We start from the raw sequence: 19,759 nt of genomic DNA, 5'->3' as shown, positions 1-19,759 counted from the left end.
AGGGAGAATCAGGAAAAGATGATCTATTTCCTTCTCCTGGACCGGAAAGAACGGTATCCCAGCCATGAGGATGAGGACCTGCCCCCCAGGAATGAGATAGGTATAAATCTTCCAGCCTACCCTTGGTCCCCTATTCCTGGTTCTCGACCCAGCCTGACCACAGTCTGTACACAGACCCTCCTCGGAAGCGCGTGGACTCCCCGATGCTGAACCGACATGGCAAGCGGCGACCGGAAAGAAAGTCCATGGAAGTGCTCAGTGTGACAGATGGCGGCTCTCCAGTGCCTGCACGGAGAGCCATTGAGATGGCCCAGCATGGCCAGAGGTATATGCCTGCCCTGGGGGCCAAGCCTCCCTCCTGTTGCCCTAGCCAGGGCAGCATCAGGCTCTTAGCCTACTACTCTTAGTCTGGCTTTGCTTGTCTCTGCCCACTATCCTTGGGGTCTGGATCGAGGCCACTGGACTGGCTGGCGCTCACTGTGCTAAGCATGCTGGCTGGCTGCATGGGCTGAAGCTGCGCTGCACTGGACTGAGCTGACTAAGCTGGGCCAGACCAGACTGGACTGGATTGGACTAGGTTAGGCTGAGCTGGGCTGTACTCAGCTAACTTGGATTTAGCTGGACTTGACTCAGTTGGACTGGGGTTAGCTGGGCTGGACTGGACTGAAATAGACGGGTGGGTTGGGATGGACTGGATTGAGCCTTGCTGGCTTGGACTAAGCTAGGCTGAGCTGGACTGAACTCATCTAGTTTGGTCTGAGGTGGACTCTCCTAGACTAAACCTAACTGGCTGATTTGATCTTGGCTAAGCTGCACTAGACTGGAATGAACCAGTCTGTGCTGAGCTGGCCTCAACTGAGCTGGTCTGCCCTGGACTAAACTGGGCTGTCCTGGGCTGGGTTAAGTTGGGCAGGACTAAACTACACTGGACTAGGCTAAACTGAACTGGGCTAAGCTGAACGGGGGTAGACTGGACTAGGCTGGGCTGGGCTATTCTGTTCTTGATTGAGCTGGGCTTTGAAACTGTGCAGCTGTGTTCAGAGCCCCTTGCTCAGCAGGCTTGTCCCCTCCCTGGCTTGGCTGTCTTTGATCTGGGTGGAGCTGGGCTGTGGTATGGTACAGCTTTGTTCAGAGGCCCCTGCCCAGCAGGTGTGTCCCCTCCCCAGTGCTCAGCTGTCTCCAGGTGGCCCGGAGCAGTGTTGTGGGCAGGGTGTGCAATTCAGGAGAGTGAGGAGTAGAATAACACTTAGAGCCTGACAAGCCTGCCCTGGCTGAGTGAAGCTCCTTACCAGGCGGAGGTCTAGGTCATCTGTAAACAGACCGAGAGCTGGGAATCCCACAGTCCTGCCAGCGCAGTCAGCGTTGCACTCTGCATGTGGCGTCGACTGTGCATCCCTCCTGCTGGGAGCTTGGGTGCTGAAGCAGGCCAGGTCTGCCCCTGAGTTTGTCAGGAACAGCCATGAGGTGGGTAGGTGGTCATTAAGATAGCACTTCCTCTGCCTTGACTCTGGTGTGCTGGCATTTCTGCCCCACTAGGTCCTCCCCATGGATCCGGGCTGGCTCATGCTCCAGCCTCAGAGTTTCACTCCTTGAGAAACTTCTTCCAACTTTCCAGCCAGCCATGGCCCACTGTCACTTGGCTTCTGGCAACAAGGCGGACAGCAAGGGTCCCTCTTGGCCATGTTCTTACCTAACACTTCTCTGGGATTCAGCCTCTCGTGGCTATGCTTCACCTCACCAGGACACTCCCAATAGCTCTAGTGTACACCATCTACTTGAGAGATGGTTGCTTTTCCCTGGCCTCCCTTGAACCCCAAAGGGTAGCCAAGGGCTAGTGCTCAGCTCTTCCAGCATCTAAAACCTGAGTGAGCTTCCCTGGCTTCTAATACAGTTTCCAGGTGTAGGTACTGCGGGACATCTGTGGGGTGGTGGCTGTCTCCAAGGGAATCTGGAAGGCCCTTTGTCCTGGCACATCTAGCCTGCTTCTGCTCTGGTTTTGCCACTTGACACTGGGCTCTCATGGGACCACTGGTGGGGACAAGGGATCCTGTGGCTGGTGGTGAGTCTAGACATCTCAAAGCTTGGCTACCTCCCTACCCAGAAGGTCACCCAGGGAAGGCTGTGCTGTGGCTTCTGTTCCCTTCCTCTCTCTTCATCTCTGTACACTGGCCTGGGGTTGGCGGGCCATGCTTGGAGGGCTTGCTTGGTGTGGCCAGGCAGCACATGGCCCAGCAGCTGACCTGCGTGCGTGTGGCCAGGGCAGTAACTCTGTTTTCTCGCTTTGTTCCTGCTGTAGTAAAGCAGTGTTCAGTAAAAGCCTGGATATCGCTGAAGCCCATCCCCAATTCAGCAAAGAAGACAGGTATACACCCTGCCCATCCATCCCGTCCTCCCAGCCCTAGATGCAGGACTCCTGCCTGAGCCGGGCACACAGAGGCGGGCCTGGAGGCAAGGCTTACTGACAGATACTTCCACCTCTCCCTTCTGAGAATGGAACTATGCAGCAGGCCAGAGGAAGAGCCTGGCCTGGCCAGCTGTGAGAATGCAAGGAGGGGTGGGGTTGCTGGTGCAAGGCCCTTGGCCAGCCCAAGGCAGAGGCTCACATATTCAAGGCTTGCATAGGCCTGGAATAGGGATACATTCCTGCACCCTACACAGATATGCCTTATGGTTACAGGCCTGCTACCCCCTGCCACTCTTTTGTCTAGGTGGCCTTGGGTGCTGTTCCCACAAGATGAAGTGCCATGCCCCTGGCAGGTGGCAGCAGGCCAGTAACAGCTGCTGCCCACTCATGCTGCTTATTGGCTGGGTCACATCCTGTTGAGCTGCACACTGCCCCTCTACCTGCCTGTGCTCCTTCCTGCTTGCCTCTTGCCCACTTGACTGCCCTCGGCACCGGAGTCATCTTTCCTACTTTGGACAAATTGCAGCTCGACTCCAGCATTACTGGACAGAGGAGAGGTTGATGGAGCTCCCATGCTTGTGTCTCAGCTTCCCTTCTTCTTCTTTTGTGCCCAGCAATGTGTTACTGTCTGGCATGGTGGGATCAAAGGCCTAGGCCTCACTGCTCGTGGCTGTATCCCCTCTCCCCTGTCTCCCGGTATGACCATCTCCATCTTCTCAGGGACTGGCACCTAGCTGTATACCTGGACCTTTGTCCCTCTGGGGAGCCCTGGTACCACTCTGACCAAGGCATGATGCCCTGGCTGTGGGTCTCCATTGTTCCCTGGGATCCTTTAGCAGTAAGTGGAGCTACTTGGAAGTCATCGACACAGGGCTCTGGTCACAGGTGCTCCAGCAGCTGGCAAGGAGCCAAGAGAGATTGGAGTTGCCCAGATGGGAACCAGAGACCCCTTGTGTATATTCTGGTTGGTGTTGGGCAGGCTAGGGCAGTGTAAACTGGTCTAATGCTCTTTCATCCTCTTTCTCCTTTGGCTGCACCCTATCCCCATGTTCCCCTCCAAAGATGGCAGGTCCCGTAGCCAGAAGTGAACCTGTGTTTTTTGTGTCAGTTGTCATGGTGAGCTGGATGGGAAGGCCCGGTTGCTGGCCTGTAGGACAGCTGTTCACCATGTTGTAATGGGCACACAGGGCTAGCACCTGCCCCCCAGCTACTTGCAGGCTAGGTCTTCAGCCCAGTGAGGAACAGTGGGTTAATATGAAGGCTGTGAGCTGGGCTTCTCTTATGGGTAGCTGTGGATGGGAAAGGATTTGGCAAGTGCCCAGGTAGCGAACCACATACTGAACGCTGTATGTATGGCACAGCCCTGGAGAGGCTGGACTTGGGTGCCAGGGTCTTGGAAAGCATGGGGCTGGATCTTGTTCACAGGAATCCCCAATAGCGTGTTCTTGCACCTCTGTCCACACACTGTCTGTAGATTTTTGTTGAGCGTCCATCCCTTAGTACCTTTTCCTGTGCCTGGTCTGGGGTCACTGGTGGGTGGCTTCTCTGTGTGGGATGGAGCCCCAGGGACTCTGGCTGCATTCTGGGTGGTGACAGCCCGGGTCAGCAGGATGACCTGTGACACAGCTGTACTTCCAGAGACCTTCCTTGGCATGCTAGAAGCCTTGGAACTCTGGGTCAGGACCCCAGGGCTCCTGGAAAGGCCACTTAGGGGATAGGATCTGGGAACCTTCTGCTGAATGAACACTCTGCTTCGTACCCACAGGTCTCGCTCTATCAGTGGTGCCTCCTCAGGCCTTTCTACAAGTCCACTCAGCAGTCCTCGGGTGAGTGACTACCCCACCTATGCCTTGTGTTACAAGGCTAGCCTCAGGAGAGAAAAAGGGACCCCAGCCAGAGTGCCCCGGGGGTGGGGAGCAGGGCCTCCACAGATTGAGAAGCCCCCTCTCTGCCTTGCACACAGGCCTCTTTTGTGGGCACCCTCCTGGCTGCTGCTCTGTTGCTGGGCTCTGGCTAACTGCATGTTCTTTTGTTTTGTGTTGTCCGTTTTCTTGTGTGTCACTTTTTTTTTTTGTGGCAAACCTTCCCCTTGCCTGTCCCCTCCCTCTGGTCCTGCTTGGGATCCTGCTTGAATGCTTTTGCTGATCCTGGTTGCTATGTTTGCATGTGGGTGGGGTGGGCACGGCTCCACTTTGCGGTCACCCTTCCTGACACCACTCTGCGTCACTGTAGCCTGTTAGGAAATTTGTCCTGCCCCCTCTGCCCTCTGAGCTCCCCTATGTGGCCTGCCCCCCGGCCACCTCCTCGGAGCCCGAAGCTTGTCGGAGCACCTCTCGGCCAGGACACATCCTCTCTCCACAGGCCGCCCTGCGGCCCAACCCCAAGACTCAGACCTTGCCGTGCAAGGCCAAGCTGACTGACAAGCCGCTGCAGGGCACCAAGTCCAACCCGCTCCCGGCCTGCACCCAGACCCGGCCTCCTGGAGCCTGCCTTGGCCCTCCACTAGCCCTGTCCCCTGGCCCCCCAACTCTGCCGGCCCCTGCCCGGCTCCTGCCAACTGGGACTGAACCAAACACCAAATCTGTCCCCACCATACAGGTGACCCCTCACCCCTCACCAAGGGGTAGTCCCCTTCCTACCCCCAAAGGGACGCCTGTCCACACGCCAAAGGAGAGCCCAGCTGGCACGCCCAACCCCACACCACCATCCAGCCCTAGTGTTGGAGGGGTGCCCTGGCGGACACGACTCAACTCCATCAAGAACAGCTTCCTGGGCTCACCTCGTTTCCACCGCCGGAAACTGCAAGGTTAGCACTGATGTGGGCAGGGTAGGTGGTGGAATCTGCATAGGTGGGGGTCTTGCAGCGCTCAGATGGAACATGCCTACAGCTGGCAGGTCTGTGGACCTCTCCACAAACACTGCCCTGTACCTTTAAGGAGATGATAGATGTTCTGTCATCTTCTAGGTAGCAGCTATGTTCAGTGAGGCCTTTTGGGTGGTCAGTAAGTCTACAGGTGTTGGGCTGTGCTAGGGCCAGTTTCTCTGCTCAGCTGGGGCCCGGAGAAACGCAATGGGGCTTCAGCACCAGAGCATGGACAGCGCCCTGAGCCAGGGGTCCAAACTGAGCATGGTCCTGAGGCTGAAACCTGGAGCAGTCACCAACCTTGCCCTTGTCCTTTCCTGTGCACAGTTCCCACGCCAGAGGAGATGTCCAACCTGACCCCAGAATCCTCTCCAGAGTAAGTGGCTTTATTTGAGGATGGTGAGAGAGGGACCTAGGAGCTTTCTCACCGGGCAGGGGGTAACTGCCTGAGGGCTTTGGTCCCTGGCCTGCACCTCTTGGGCCTGGTGAAGCCCATTAGTCTTTATAAACTTTAGGTCCTGTCCACATGAGAAATGCCAGTGGTGGGACATGACCTGTCTCTGCTCAGAGGAATCTAGAATGGGCCAGGGGCAAGTGAGTGTGCTCTGGGCTTCCCACGAGTCTAAGGGATCACAGTGGATGGTTTGAACATAAGGAGAAATGGGGCTGTGCTGAGGAAGAAGGGCAGCTACAAAATATAGGGCCCAGGTAGAGCACCAATAGCCTGGTGGGCTTGTGATGCTTGCAGGCAGGGGTTATTGGCAGAGGCCTGAGATGGCAAAGTGAGTACCCTGGCCCTTAGGTGGATGGTAGGGAATGTAGGTGGGCCCAGGGCACCCACTCTGTAGTTGTGGGGTGCCTGTATACTGTGGCTTCTCTGTGTCTTTCACAGTGGCCTCTCAGTAGTCACTGCCTTGGTAGCTCCTGGTGTGAAAGTGGGAAAATGTCATATGACTGGGGCAGGAGGAAGCACTTGCAAAGACCATTGCATCATTGTAGCTGTGCGACCTCATATAGCGGCCAGACAAGAGGGAAGGCGTGAGCTGTGCTGCCAGCACTCAGTAAGGACCTGTGGGGAACTGTTTGCTCTGTGCCCACCCACTGAGCAGCAGAAGTACTTCCTGTGCAGGCTTTTTTGTCCAGGTGGAGGTCAGAGGCCTGACTGCACTGTAACTGCCCCAAGGCTCTGGGGACACAGAGCTATTTTTTGACTAGGTTAGGTCTTTATGTTGCTCTGATCATAAGTTTTGGAGATCTACTCATAAATACTTTAAATTTTTTATTTATTTGTTTGTTTATTTTACGTGTATTGGTGTTTTGCCTGCATATCTGTGTGAGGGTGTCAGATCCCCTAGAACTGGATGACAGTGTGGGTGCAGTCTTGAACTCAGGTCATCTGGAAGAGCAGCCAGTGCTATTAAGCTTTGAGCCATCTCTCCAGCGCAGAAAAAATTATTATTATTATTATTATTATTATTATTATTATCATGAAAAATAGAAAACCTGTGACAGTAGCTTAAGGCCAGTGAGAAAACCTCAGCCTTCCACTCCCACCTCCTTGATCAAGACCCTTTGGAGGCTTTGCTACCCCTACCCCCAGTTCCTGCATAGTGGCCCAGAAGGCCTTGACAGCTTCGTCTTCTGTCACCAGTCCTCAATGGTCATAGCCTCTACAGAACCATAACCAGGAGAGGTAGCTCAGGAACTGGCTTCCTTGGTTTTCCTCATGATGTCAGGCCAGATGGCTAGAAGCCGCAGGAGCTACAGCCGTCTATGGAGTTCACCCCTCCAGATACCTCTCTCTCTCTCTCTCTCTCTCTCTCTCTCTCTCTCGTGCCTTCAGCTGGTTAGTTGGGGCCCACCAAGCTGAATATTTGTGTCCACCAACATAGGCTCTTCTCTCATGCCCAGAATTCTGTGTGTCCAGGCTAGCACCAGGGCCCAGCAGCACAGACACCAGAGCTCTAGCATGGGCTGTGTCACCCTATGCCACACAATCCCCTCTGATCCTCCAGCTTCTTTATGTCAGTGTCTCACATGCCATACCAGCCAAGTGTTTCTGCTTGTATCTATGATTTTCAGCCAGAAACTCTTGTGTTTAAGAACCACTTGGCTGCTTCAAAATATCCTGAGCATTGCTGGTCTCCAGGCCCAGGCATGGGCCTTGGGTACATGTGGGGGAAGAGCCTAAACCACAGGCCTATACACACAGGACTGGACAGAGCTGACAGCAGAACGCAGAGGGGCTGGAGTCCATGTCTCTGTCTATGTCTGCCACAGAGGCAAAAGAACCATCCCAGAAATGAACAAAGGGGAAGTCACACAGCCAGGAAACCCTACACACTCAGTCTAGTTTAACAGAAGCTTGGTGCTGCCTGGCACAGATACTCTCGTTCACACAGTCCACATGCCAACACTATCTCTGAACACCAGTGTGGCTGCTGTGGCCACTTCCTCCAGTTTCTAGCTCTCTGAGTCAGGGAGAGCTCTGTCTGGGATGGGCTTGCTGTGTCCCCACTGCAGCTACACCAGGCGGCCGGAAGTCTGCCTGGCCATGTTGACTGGCCTCCCCTAGGATCTCTGGAACCAACATCTAGCAGTGACTTCACTGGGCATTTTGCTTTGTGGTCTCTAAGGCCAGGAAGAGTCCCTTCCAATTACCCATGGTGGTGGGTTGAGCTATGGTCTTTGCAGCTGTTGATGGGAATCCTGTCTGCAAGGTGGCAAGAGCTTCAGCTGTGCACATGGCTAGAAGGGAATGAGTGGACCCCCACAAGTGAGGCTGGGAAGCTTGACATTTGCCTTCCATCCCCCGGACTGGCAGAGGATTCTACTTAAAAGTATGCACAGCTTAGGAGATGGTGTATGCAGTGGCGAGTGTCACAGTGGTGCTGAGGTGGCGCTGGTGTAGCCTGGCCAGACAGCTGAGGACAGCTGGGCAGCAGTGGAGTGTAGCTAAGCACTATGTCAAGCTATCATGGTAGAAAAACTAGTCTCGTAGTTGGACTGGCAGTGTGTGCCCGACCTGGAGGAGGCTGTGGCTGTGGAAGCTCTGGGCAGGCCCTTTCCTAGCTAACCCTGAGGGTCTACCAAGTCATACTCCTCCAGCTGAGGTGTGGAACCATATAAGCTTTACCTGGTCCAGAGAGCCCCACCAGACTCTGTAACATGCACCAGCTTGCAGTATGCTGGGAACTTTTCTGCCAGGAAGGTGTAGAGCAAAATTTAGGGACCCAAATGGAGGGTGAAACCTAGACACCCTCTCCTGTCCCCTGCCATATAGAGTGGAATGCCTAGCAAGTGCCATGCAGACATCCCTGTGAGAGTCAAGGACTTGTGCGTGGGAGTGTGTTGGGGTGAAATTTATAATTAAGAACATAGGATTGGGGTTAGGGTTATAGAGTAAAGGTTGGGTGAAGGGGTCCGTGTTAAAGACATGGGTTTGAGTTAGTGACGAGGGGTTCAGGCTGGGGATATAGGTCTAGGTTTATGGATATTGGGGGTAAGATTAGAGATTATGGTTAGGGAAATTTTGTTAGCATTAATGATTTTAGTTTATGGTTATTTTAAGAAGCATTTGGTTAGGTTTTTTTCCTTGTTTGTGGGCTAAGTTAGATGTGGGGATTGCCTTTAGTGTTGGATTGTGGAGTTAGGGGAGTGGGTGTGGTCGGGTCAGCATAAGAGCCACATGAATGGTCTGGCATGTGGGGGGCGATGCTGTATAGAGAAGGCTCTACTGCCTAAGCCCCTATGGAGGTTACAGAAGTGGACCAAGCACCACACCCCCATCATCCCAGCCTCTGCTCTGCCTAGGCTGGCCAAGAAATCATGGTTTGGGAACTTCATCAACCTGGAGAAGGAGGAGCAGATCTTTGTGGTGATCAAGGACAAGCCCCTGAGCTCCATCAAGGCTGACATCGTTCATGCGTTCCTGTCGGTGAGGTCACGGCATAGCCAGGTGGACACTCCCATGGGCCCAGCCTCCAGGCAGACTATAGGACCTCTCATTCACACTAACTCTGGACACCCACCTGTCCTTTTAGTCTTCTGCCTGGACCACCACTGTCTACCTAAGCCTTCAACCTGCTGGGAGCTGCACAGCACCTCCGGGAGTGGGGAGCTGCTGCCTGTGGCTGGGGTGTGCTGGTCTCCAGGTGAAACCTCCCTGAGACTGAGGGTAAAACACAGGTAGCCACATGAATCAAGAACAGGTTCTGACCCTGAGGGATCTATATGGGTTCTGATAATACCTATTTAACATCTTGAGGCCCAGAGTCCGTTTTCCATGCTACTTCTTCATTGGAAGTCTGTGTCCTCCTGCGGCCCCGAGCTTCCTAGCAAAGTCTGGGGCTTTCAGAGCATGGAGGTGTTTCAGGTTCTGAGAAGGGGAAAGGCACACAAAGACGGGAGGTGAGACTTTCCAGGCAGGATGTGAACTAGAGTACTCTCAGAATTGACCCTATCCCTCCCAACTCCTGTATAGGGGCTGCTTATGCTGGGCCAGGCTCTGAGACTTTCCTCAGTGTATACTTTCCACCCTGGGGCCTCAGTCTGCTGACTTTTGGTCCAGGAGAGTCATTTCTCGCATGGTTATTTATCTGAGGGTACCCCCTTGTTCCTAGATAGGTCCTGTTCCAGGGTGTCCTTGCCTCATTGGACATTCTGCCCTGGAGTTCTTCAAGTTTCCGTATTTGTGGCTGTAGCTGAAAGATTTCCTTGGTGCCTGGGGGACAGCAGAGAATGTCTGCTAGAAGCCTCAGGCCATTTCCGATAGTGGTCAGACTTGACGCTGGCCAGATGTCAGGCCTGCTGTGTCTCTTTAGCACTCCTACCTTTTGATCTGAGCCTGTCTCCTCCGCACCCCCATCCATTAGGTCCCTTCATAAGACCCCTGAGTTACCATGGCAGCTAGTCTGTAAGCTGGGGTGACCCTGTCTCCTTTTTAATTTAGCTCTTGCTGCTATCAAGTCAATGTGACCAGACGTCAGTGCTGTGAACTCACACAGCCCCCCACATCCACAAAGGCTCATAGCATTCGTGGTCACTACTGTGATGCTCCTTCATCCTTGACCCTGACTCAGGGTTGTAAGGCCATCTAGCCCCTTCCAGTTTAGGAATCTCTTTGAGAAATCCAGGGTAATGGCTACCATGTACCCTGGCTGGCTTAGCATGGGGTCTCTGAATTGAGCTTCTCTTGGATTGTTAGTTTTTTGTGTCATACTTGGTTCTCAAAACTGGAGATGGTTTGGAGGGCTGGATTTCTGTCTAGTGCCCAAAAAGTGCTGTCTCTTCTGAGGCCACCTCCCCAGAGGGCCCAGAGTGGACTATGGGGCCTGTTGTTAGGCTGTGCTCATGTCCAATCTGTACACACTGCAGATTCCCAGCCTCAGCCACAGCGTAATCTCCCAGACAAGCTTCAGGGCCGAATACAAGGCAACAGGGGGCCCAGCAGTGTTCCAGAAGCCAGTCAAGTTCCAGGTGGATATCACCTACACTGAGGGTGGAGAGGCCCAGAAGGAGAATGGCATCTACTCAGTCACATTCACTTTACTCTCAGGTAAGCCAGCTGACTTGGTGACTGTGTTTTCACCCTCACTGCTCCTTCCAGTGCCTTGCTTAACTGGCTAGTCTTTCCCCAGGCCCCAGTCGCCGCTTCAAGAGGGTGGTGGAGACCATCCAGGCCCAGCTGCTGAGCACCCATGACCAGCCATCAGCCCAGCATCTGTCAGGTAAGGTGGGGGCTCAGCATAGCATCTGTGGCTAGTGCTGCTTGGATTGGGAGGTCTGAGGACTGACATGGCTTCCTACTCTGACGGATGCCTACCTCCCTGCCCCGAGCAGTGCTGCACCCCTCAGGGAGCAGGGCCCCTCCCCGGGCATGGTGGGCTGCATCACACTGAAAGGCGCCTCTTGTCCACCGTAGAACCACCCCCGCCAGCGCCAGGACTAAGCTGGGGTGCTGGGCTTAAGGGCCAGAAGGTGGCCACCAGCTACGAGAGTAGCCTCTGACGCTGGCAGGTAAGGTGTCTGGCCTGCTGCCGGGGAGGGGAGGGGCTGCGGGCAGGGCCTCCTGTAAGAGCCAGGCTTGTCCTAAGAGGGGCACCCTGTGCCCACTCACTTGGCCTGGCTCCAGACAGGCCTGCAGGCTCAGCACCAGGCAGCTGGACATGAGGGTAGCCTGAGCAGGCTCTGGGAGTAGGGCCCAAGGCCCTGATTCTTGGGGCCCCCCCTGTAGCATCCTACAAGGGCTGGGGCTTCCCACCTCAATGCCACTGACCACCAGAGCTCTGCCTTAAGCAGGATGGGGTCTGAGGCTCTGGTCCCAGCAGGGTGCTCGAGAAAAGCACCTGGGCTTCTGGTGCTTATGACAGGAGGCAGAACCTGTGTGTCTGGCACTTTGCATAGGTACACACATGGGACCCATGTGTCAGAGTAATAGCTAAGTTACAGTCTGGGCTTTCAGCAAAGGGACAGGCTGATGGTATTATGGCATGGGGCTGTTTACACTTGAGAAGTCTAGAAGAGATGGGATGTGGCTCAGGGCCAGCTGCTCTGAGCCCTATTCCCAGCTTACTGTCTCCACAGCTGGGTCCTGTTAGGGTCACTTCGTGTGTGTGTGTATGTGTGTGAGTGAGTGAGTGTGTGTGTAGGTCCTTTCCACCTGTTCCTCATCTCATTCCATCCTCATTTCATTGCTTGTAGATGTGCTCCCATCATGGGCCTCATTATCTCCTGGCAGGTGGGGCTGGAGCCCCCAGCAGCCCTAGGCTCATTCAGCTGCCCCTCTTCTTGGGAGAAAGTGAGCAGGCAGGGCCAGGTGCTCCTGGGGGCACTGTACTTCAGTCAACCCTGTCTTCCAGGGGCTTTAGGCCTCCATCTTGGAAAGAGGCAAACAGGCTGGGGACTAGCAGCAGTAGTGGGAAACTAAGGGCAAAGAATGACAGGCAGTGGCGGCTGCAGAGGCAGCAGAGGCAGCCGGGACTGTTCAGGTAAAGCCAGGGTCTAGCATGCTGCTTGGGCTCTGCTCACAGTGACCACTCACACTGCAGCCCTCCTGTACCCTGAGAACTGGACAACTCTCCAGGCCCTGTCCTGTGTGATATTCTGCTGCATCCCCACCCAATGCAATGTCCAAGGTGTGGGTCATGTACACAGGACCCACCCTCCAGTTCTACTCAGTCAACCCTGACAGTGCTGGAGCCCGCCCTTGAGACTGCTGGACACCCACTCATTCTTGGATCTCAGCCTGTCTCCCTGATGCCCTCCCATTGTGTCCCTGTGTCCTGGGCCCTTGTCCAGTGAGCTTGGCTCCAAAGACCCTGCTGGAGGTGGGCAGAAGTGCAGACCTCCAGGATACCTGGGGACCATCCAGAGGTCCCACTCAGGAAGGAGGCTGGGACCCTCCAATGAGTAGGCCCAGTGGACTGCCCCACCTACATCTCCTTTTAATGCCAGCAGGCCCAGCATAGTGGGAAAGGCCACATGGGAGCCAGTGGGTAACGAGATGCAGGCACTATATAGGTGGCCTGTTAAACTATACCAAAGCAAGAGGTTTATTCCGCCCAGGGAAGACAGGCCCACCAGGGAAAAAGGTCAAATCCAGTCTTCTGGCTTTGGCTATTGGAGAGTGTCCTTCCACTCTCTGCCTTGTTCCCACCCAGTTGTAGTCAGAGGCCTCCTCTGACCTAGACCCTAGTCTCAGCTCTGTTCCTACCGCACCCTATACTTCCCTGGGCCTGCCTGTTCTGTCACCCTGTCTCTGAAGGTTCAGCTTCTCTTTTCCTGCCAGACAACATTCTTGGGCCCTGCTCCTCTATGAGCTGCAACCCCTCAGGGTCCTGCTCCCCTCCCAGCCTGGCTGGCTGCAGGTTGCCAGCCCACCCCAGGTAGCAGGTGGGCAGCCTGTTCACTCTCTCCCTCCCTCTTTCCATTCTGTGCTCCAGACACCACTAACTGTATGGAAGTGATGACGGGGCGGCTTTCCAAATGTGGTAAGAACTCCTCATGCTCACTTGGCCCCAGCCTGCCGCCTCCACTGCGTGCCCCCAGCCCACCCTGACTAGTCTGTCCCACTGTCCCTGGGCTGTCTGTCCTGGGCCCCTGTGTCTGCACCGGCGTTGGACCACCCGCCACCCTTGGGCCCCATCTTCTGCCGAGACTGCTCTTAACCACTCATTTCCTGCTCCCCATTTCTACAGTCAAGCCAGGCAGAGGGCTGTCATTGCTCAGGGCAGGAAAATGTCCTCCTGTTTGAGGCCTAGGAGTCCTGCATGTAGCACTGCCCTGGAGGGCAAGGTGGACACCTGTCCACAGACCATGCCAGTCAGAGGAAAGGGGATATACAGTGCTGGGCTCAGATTAAGGTCAGATGAGGGAATGGAACGGAGGTATCCAATTGGAACAGCTGGGTAGTGAGCACAGGCCCAGGAGGGTGGAGGGTCACCCATTACTTCGGCCATCTGGGACCAGATATCCAGCTGTGGCTGCCTGTCCCCAGCTCCCTGCCTGCCCACCCACCATTCATCCTGTCTGTCTGCTGCTAAACTGTCTGTGCTAGCCAGGACTGGGCTCTCCCTGTATGCTGCTGGTCACTGGCTCTGGCCACCCTTTTCGAGAGCAATCATTACCCATGGAGCAGCAGCCAACCCCAGGGATCTGACTCAGCCCTGGTCTCCCATTGCTATTTCTATATCTGGGGTTGGCCAGCTCATGTGGCCCTGACACTTGGGAAAGGAGGCCCAGGACATTTAGGCCACACTGGGCAAGGGAGGACTCTCACTACCTGTCCTGGGCCTCAGTTCTCTGAAGCAGCCCCCAGGTCCCATGCTACTTTGGAGGTATGGAGGTTCAAGGGTCTATCCTGCAGCAACATCTCCTCCCACTGCATTGCTCCTGGCACTAGGAACCCCACTGGCCGCCTGCCCACCCTGCTTGCTACCTACCTATCCTTGCTCTGCCATCCCATCTGACTTCATCTCTTTGGGTTTTTCTTTCTCTTGTCAAGGCCCCTTCGTTCATTTGTTTGTTCTTTCTCTCCTTCCCTTCTTCTCTCCCCTTCCCCTTTTTTTCTTTTCTTTTCTCTCTCTTTGTCTTCTGTTCTGTGTACCCAGGCACCCCATTGAGTAACTTCTTTGACGTAATTAAACAACTTTTTTCAGACGAGAAGAACGGGCAGGCGGCCCAGGCCCCCAGCACACCCGCCAAGCGGAGTGCCCACGGCCCTCTGGGTGACTCCGCGGCCGCTGGCCCTGGAGGGGACACCGAGTACCCGATGGGCAAGGACATGGCCAAGATGGGGCCGCCCGCCGCCCGCCGTGAGCAGCCTTAGACACTAGTCCCTCCCCAGCACAGCACAGCACAGCACAGCACAGCACAACACAGCACTGACTATGGCCTTCTGCCGCCCTGTGTGGACCAGGCCCCACCTGCCTGCCCAGACCTTGTCTCAAGCCTGGGAGGAAAGGAGAGTGGCCAGGGCGTGGCCCGCAGGCTGGGCTGCTGGGCTTGCTCTCTTTTCTCTCTTGCGGTCTCTGTCTCTGCCTGTCTCTGACAGCATCACTTGTTTCCGCTCTGATACCAGGAATTATCCCGAAAAGTTAACATGTCACCTCCACGAGGCCATCCTCTGTGCTGCGTGTGGACACTGGCTGACCGAAGGCAGCTGCTGCGGACCACCCTCCCTCTTCTACTTCCTCCTCCTCCTGCTGCTGCTGCTGGGCAGAGAGGCTAGCCCATTGTCCACCACCTCTGCCTGTTCCCTGGCAGCTCCGCATGGCCCAAGGGAGGAGGGCCTGTCTCCCAGGGGATTCCTCTTCTAGCCCAGCCACCCTGGACTCCCATTGACCAGACCCTCAGCAGGAACAACCTGTCCACCATCTTCCAGGGTAGGGGACCATGGTGGGTGAAGCAGTGGGAATGGATTGTCCTCCACGCCGCATTTGGAGGCCTCCTGGGCCACTCACCTCGCCTTTTCCACACTTTGGCCTCACCAGGGCCACCTCTTCTCATCTGCATCCATTGCTCCACCTTGCTAGGCTGCAGAGCTCCGGTTGTGATGGTTCTCTTGGGCTGAAGTGGAAATAAGAGACCTGGGTGCTCCAGAGCTGCCAGGGGGCTGGGCTAAGACCAGTATTATTTATTTGCTGTTTTAATTTATTGAGTTTCTTTATGTCTTTGTTCTCTGTTCAGGGAAGGGGGAGTAGCAGCAGTGCCCTCCTGCCGTCTATCTGTTCCGTCTGTCTGACTTGGGCAGGGTGGGTCCGGAGCCCGGGTATCCTCTGAGAACAGAGCCGTTGTGGGGCTGGGGACAGTGGGGAGCCAGCCAGTGGATGCAGCACTGGCAAGCTACTGTAAACTTTAAAAGAATTCCTGCAAGATATTTTTATAAACTTTCTTTTCTTGGTTGTTTTTGGAAAAGGGTGTGGGGTGGGGCCGCTGGGGCAGAGCTAGAGTTTGTGTTTCGGCTCCTTGCTCTTGGCTATTTCTATACACACATACATATATATATATATATATATATTTAAAGAACGATGTGGTTAGCTCTGTCCCGGGTTGTTTTATTACTACTTAGCAGCAGCTTCAGTTCCACACGAGGGCTAAGGGTACAGGGCATCAGCCTGCACTGGCCAGCTGTGCCTGCTGCCCAGAGGCACACTGCCCAGTATGTCTCTGCTGCACCAGGCTGAGGGTGATCTTGGTTTGGTGTCTGAATGAGAAGGGGTAGAAGGCCCTGAGATGGCACCCTATTCACACACACGATGGCAGGGGTACCTCGGGTCTTTTTTTAAATTAAAATAAAAAGTTTAAAAAATCAAAGCCAGAAATGGAGTTAGCAGTGTGCTCTGCAGTGGGTTCCTCCTGGAGGTGGCAAGGGCAAGGGGCCCACACCACTGCCTGCTGCCTGCCGAAGCCCACCTTGCTTCCCTCATCTCCAGCTTCTGTCTGTGTTCCGTTCTGTCTGGCTGAGCCAGCCCCTCCCAGCTGGCCCAAGGTGCCCAGCGTAGCAGCAGGAGGGGCCGGGGGGCAGGTTTCATGCATGCCTTTGCTCTTCCCCTCATGTACAGATTTTAATGCTTCTATTACATTCAACCACCACAGGCTGGGATTTCTATACATAGGACAAAATCAAACACCTGTAAAAACAGCAAAGCCACGCAGTACAAGTGGGAAGGGGCATATCTACGGAGTCAGGACACTGAAAGCAATACCTCTCGTTAGCCTTCCTCTTTTGTACTTTGGACACATGCGGACTCGCAGACATCACAGAAATGGACAAGCCCCATCCGGTGTAACCCCTGTCAAATAACTGTGAGCAACTTCAGTTCTGGAACAATAAATTCCTTCCGTAAAGACACATGATGCAAGGTCTCCGTCCGGGCTGGGCGGGCATGGGAAATGGCACAGGATGTCTGGAAGTAGCTCTTGTCACCAACTTGTACCTGTCTGGGCTGTGCTAAGGGAAGAAGTCCACCTCTGGAAGGGGGTCCATGTGGTGGGGTTAGTTAAACAGGCTGGGGTGTTTCCCTAGGCTGTCTTCTACCAGGGATGGGCTAGGGAGAACCAGGGCTAGGGAAAGAACAGTCTAGAGACACAGGCAGAGAACTCTACTAGGAAGATAGTATTGACAGTGTGCTGTCTTCCTCATGACACTTCCAACATCACCCCAGATGTGCCTGAGGTCATCTAGCACTTGGGCCTTCTCTGGGAGAACAGTCGTCATCATACTACCTGTAATCAACCAGGGCTGGTTGTTCTGGCCTTATCAGCACCTCTCCACTGCAAGCTACTACATGTAAGACAAATGTAGGGCAAGTCTAGTACCAAGAGTCTGAGGCTGGACAATCCTTAGGAGTCTGATCAAAGTGTCCAGTCTATGAAGCTGTGCACTTGGCAAAGGTGCTACATTGCCTGGTGGCAACGTATATAGCACACTGACAGGGAAAGGCTGATGGCTCTCTATGGTGGGTACTGCCTTGCAATGTAGGCGTTCCAGCATCCTGGCCTACACAGTAGATGCTAGCTGTCTTCTACCCTGTTGGGGCATCCAGGTACTCTCTGACACTACCATGTGTCTCCTGGGGGTAGAGTGGCCCCAAATGCCATCCTGCCCTGGAACTGAGGCCTCACTAACGCACAATCTTGCCAGAGACATTGTAGAGCCATTTTTGCTTAACTTCACTGTGAGCAGAGCAGGGCAGCTCTGTAGAATGAAGCGTAAAACCCATGGCAGGAAGCAATGAGGAAAAGCTAGAGTCACCCTTTGCTGAATTCTGGATGTGCTATGCTCTCTGGAAGTGGGATAACTAGTAGGTACTTATCATGGACAAGGGACCAAGCTCTTATTAAAGCTTTTCAGTTAGTTGTAGCTTGAAATATAGGTTTAGGCAAGGATTTGTTCCAAAGGTGCCTACTTATCTGGGTCTGGGCTCAGGGTGCCAAGATGCCTTCCTGCATCTGCTATGTTGAGAGCAGCTACTCACCCACCCCTACCCAATGTTCCTCCAGCTGGGCCCCTGGATATTTAGTCTACAGGCAGTCTTGGGCACTAAGAAGGCCAGCTTACCTCACAGGTCCAGCAGTTTCCCATCTGCACACTACTGTATCCCCAGGACTCAGAAAGGAACCTTCCACAGTTCCACTCAGGATACTATGCTGTCTTGACAATACGTAAGCAAGCTCAGCCTGCTATATATAAAATAAACAGGAAGAAACTACGCACCAGACACGGACTTGTACAGTTAGTTCACGCTGAGTGTTAAACCCACTAGTCTGCACACCAGTATGATAAAACTAAAATGAGTACTACAAAAACAAACAAACAAAAACAAAGGCCTCCAGAGGCTAGCCTGTTTCAAGAGCTAAACTTGATTACCTCAGCATTAAGTGTGCAGGCAGGAACAGAGGAATACTCTGATGGGTGCTTCCTACCCCAAGTGGTGAAGCACAGCCTGGTAACCTCATGAGATACTGAAAAACTCAACCTCTATCTACCCTGGTGAGCTATCCCAGGCTTCATACTGCCTTCTGAAAGCAGAATGGCCCAATACCTTGGAGGGTGGGGCCTCAAAATCTTATAGGTCAGCAATACAGTGGGCTGTTGTACAGCTCTGCCAACACCGTAATTCCAGCTCACTATGGATGGCCAGCCTGGCTGATGGATGGTTCCTTGTCAGGTGTCCCATTCTTCTGTGGCTCAATGCCCACTCCTCCACTAACACCATTCCATACCCACTAGCCTAGGTCTCCTGGTAAAGTTTAGTAAAAAGCAAACAGCAGCAGTGCCAAAGGATGGAGGTGGTTACCGAGGGTATGGTGCTTGGGAAAGACATCTGGACTTACAGGTGTGAGAGGAGTGCTCCTACCAAGGGAGGACACCCTAGAGCTCCTGAGGTTCCTGAGGTACCATTATCCCTTTGCTCATAGCCCCACCTCTACCTTCCAAACAGGCACTCCAGGCTGAGTCGTTGTGGTGTGGTTTCTCATTCTACTGGCTGCTGACCCTCCCTCCTCCCACTGTTATGGATATTGTTCAGGTGACATGGTCACCTCCATGTCAATATCAGCTGATCACAATCTTCATTCCACCTGTAATTTTATGTCCTGTCAGCAAGAGATAACATTCAAAGGATCCAGGGAGAGGACCTGTTTGATGTGAGGCATTATCTCAGTCTGCCCAACGGCCCAATTTAAACTTCCATCCCATATGTAAAATATTCATCACTTTCCAAAGCCTCAACACATCACAGTATCAAGCTAGGCCTCATACCTCACTGTATTAGCTCAGAAGCCTCAAGTTGCATCCTCTTAAGTCAAAGGAGGGTTAGGTCTGATGCATCGTAAGAGTAATCTTTCTATACTTGTAGGCCAACAAGTAGACAAGGTCATGTACCCTCCAGCCACAGAAGGACAAACAGGAAGCCAGTGGCAGGCATCCTCTATGGCTCAGGGGTCTAGCCCTGTGCTCTGCCCTATTTGTAGGAAAAATAGCATTTACTACTACACTCGTTAGCATCCCACCTGAAATAGCCTTTTGTTTCATCCCGCCTCAGGGCTTCTTATGAAATGCACTGTTGTCAAGAACCTTATCAGACTCCTGTATCTTTCATAGGATTTGCTCTCTAAGACAAAAGCCTTGTCCACAAGTCCTTCACAAATAATCTGTACTCTACTTTCAGCTTTTGGCTAGAGGACTGACCAAAGGTGTCCGTAACTGGTGAACAGGCTAGGCCTGCCTTGCTGAGGTCCAAAGAAACGATTGCCTAGGTTCACCTGGGTTCTATCTCTGGAGCACATTTTCCTGACAGGAAACTTGAGTGTCATTTGTCATTCATATAGCCTGAGCGTTCCCCAGTCATTCAGTGTTCACTCCCTATGAGCTACACCTCTTCATGGACCTACTCCATGTACAGAAAGAATACCATGGCAGGGACAAGGACACAGCAAGGAGCCATCCATATGGTAGAGAGCACACAGAACTGCCCTGTATACCTTGG

At 53.9% G+C, this 19,759-nt stretch overlaps 1 protein-coding gene across 16 annotated transcripts in view; it reads left to right on the top strand.

Annotated features, from left to right (window-relative positions):
• Brsk2 (BR serine/threonine kinase 2) overlaps positions 1 to 16,473 on the top strand; it is a 51,408-nt gene extending 34,935 nt beyond the window's left edge. For 2 of the 16 annotated variants that reach the window (XM_055606797.1, XM_055606809.1), the window contains 11 exons: positions 3 to 100; positions 175 to 325; positions 2,297 to 2,362; positions 4,170 to 4,230; positions 5,003 to 5,210; positions 5,595 to 5,643; positions 9,081 to 9,204; positions 10,644 to 10,824; positions 10,907 to 10,996; positions 13,211 to 13,258; positions 14,378 to 16,196. In XM_055606797.1, the coding sequence (XP_055462772.1) occupies positions 3 to 100; positions 175 to 325; positions 2,297 to 2,362; positions 4,170 to 4,230; positions 5,003 to 5,210; positions 5,595 to 5,643; positions 9,081 to 9,204; positions 10,644 to 10,824; positions 10,907 to 10,996; positions 13,211 to 13,258; positions 14,378 to 14,595 (1,294 nt within the window). In that variant the 3' untranslated portion in view covers positions 14,596 to 16,196. Of the gene's footprint in view, positions 1 to 2; positions 101 to 174; positions 326 to 2,296; positions 2,363 to 4,169; positions 4,231 to 5,002; positions 5,211 to 5,594; positions 5,644 to 9,080; positions 9,205 to 10,643; positions 10,825 to 10,906; positions 10,997 to 11,190; positions 11,286 to 13,210; positions 13,259 to 14,377; positions 16,197 to 16,364 lie in introns of those variants that run through there. The other 14 variants (XM_055606806.1, XM_055606808.1, XM_055606798.1 and 11 more) reach the window with 14 other exon arrangements.
• Positions 16,474 to 19,759: the final 3,286 nt, after the last annotated feature.

The sequence above is a fragment of the Psammomys obesus genome, unplaced genomic scaffold (assembly GCF_907164565.1).
Source record: "Psammomys obesus unplaced genomic scaffold, mPsaObe1.curated_primary_1811, whole genome shotgun sequence".
NCBI classification, from domain to species: domain Eukaryota; kingdom Metazoa; phylum Chordata; class Mammalia; order Rodentia; family Muridae; genus Psammomys; species Psammomys obesus.
This window is presented reverse-complemented; position numbering and strand designations above follow the sequence as displayed.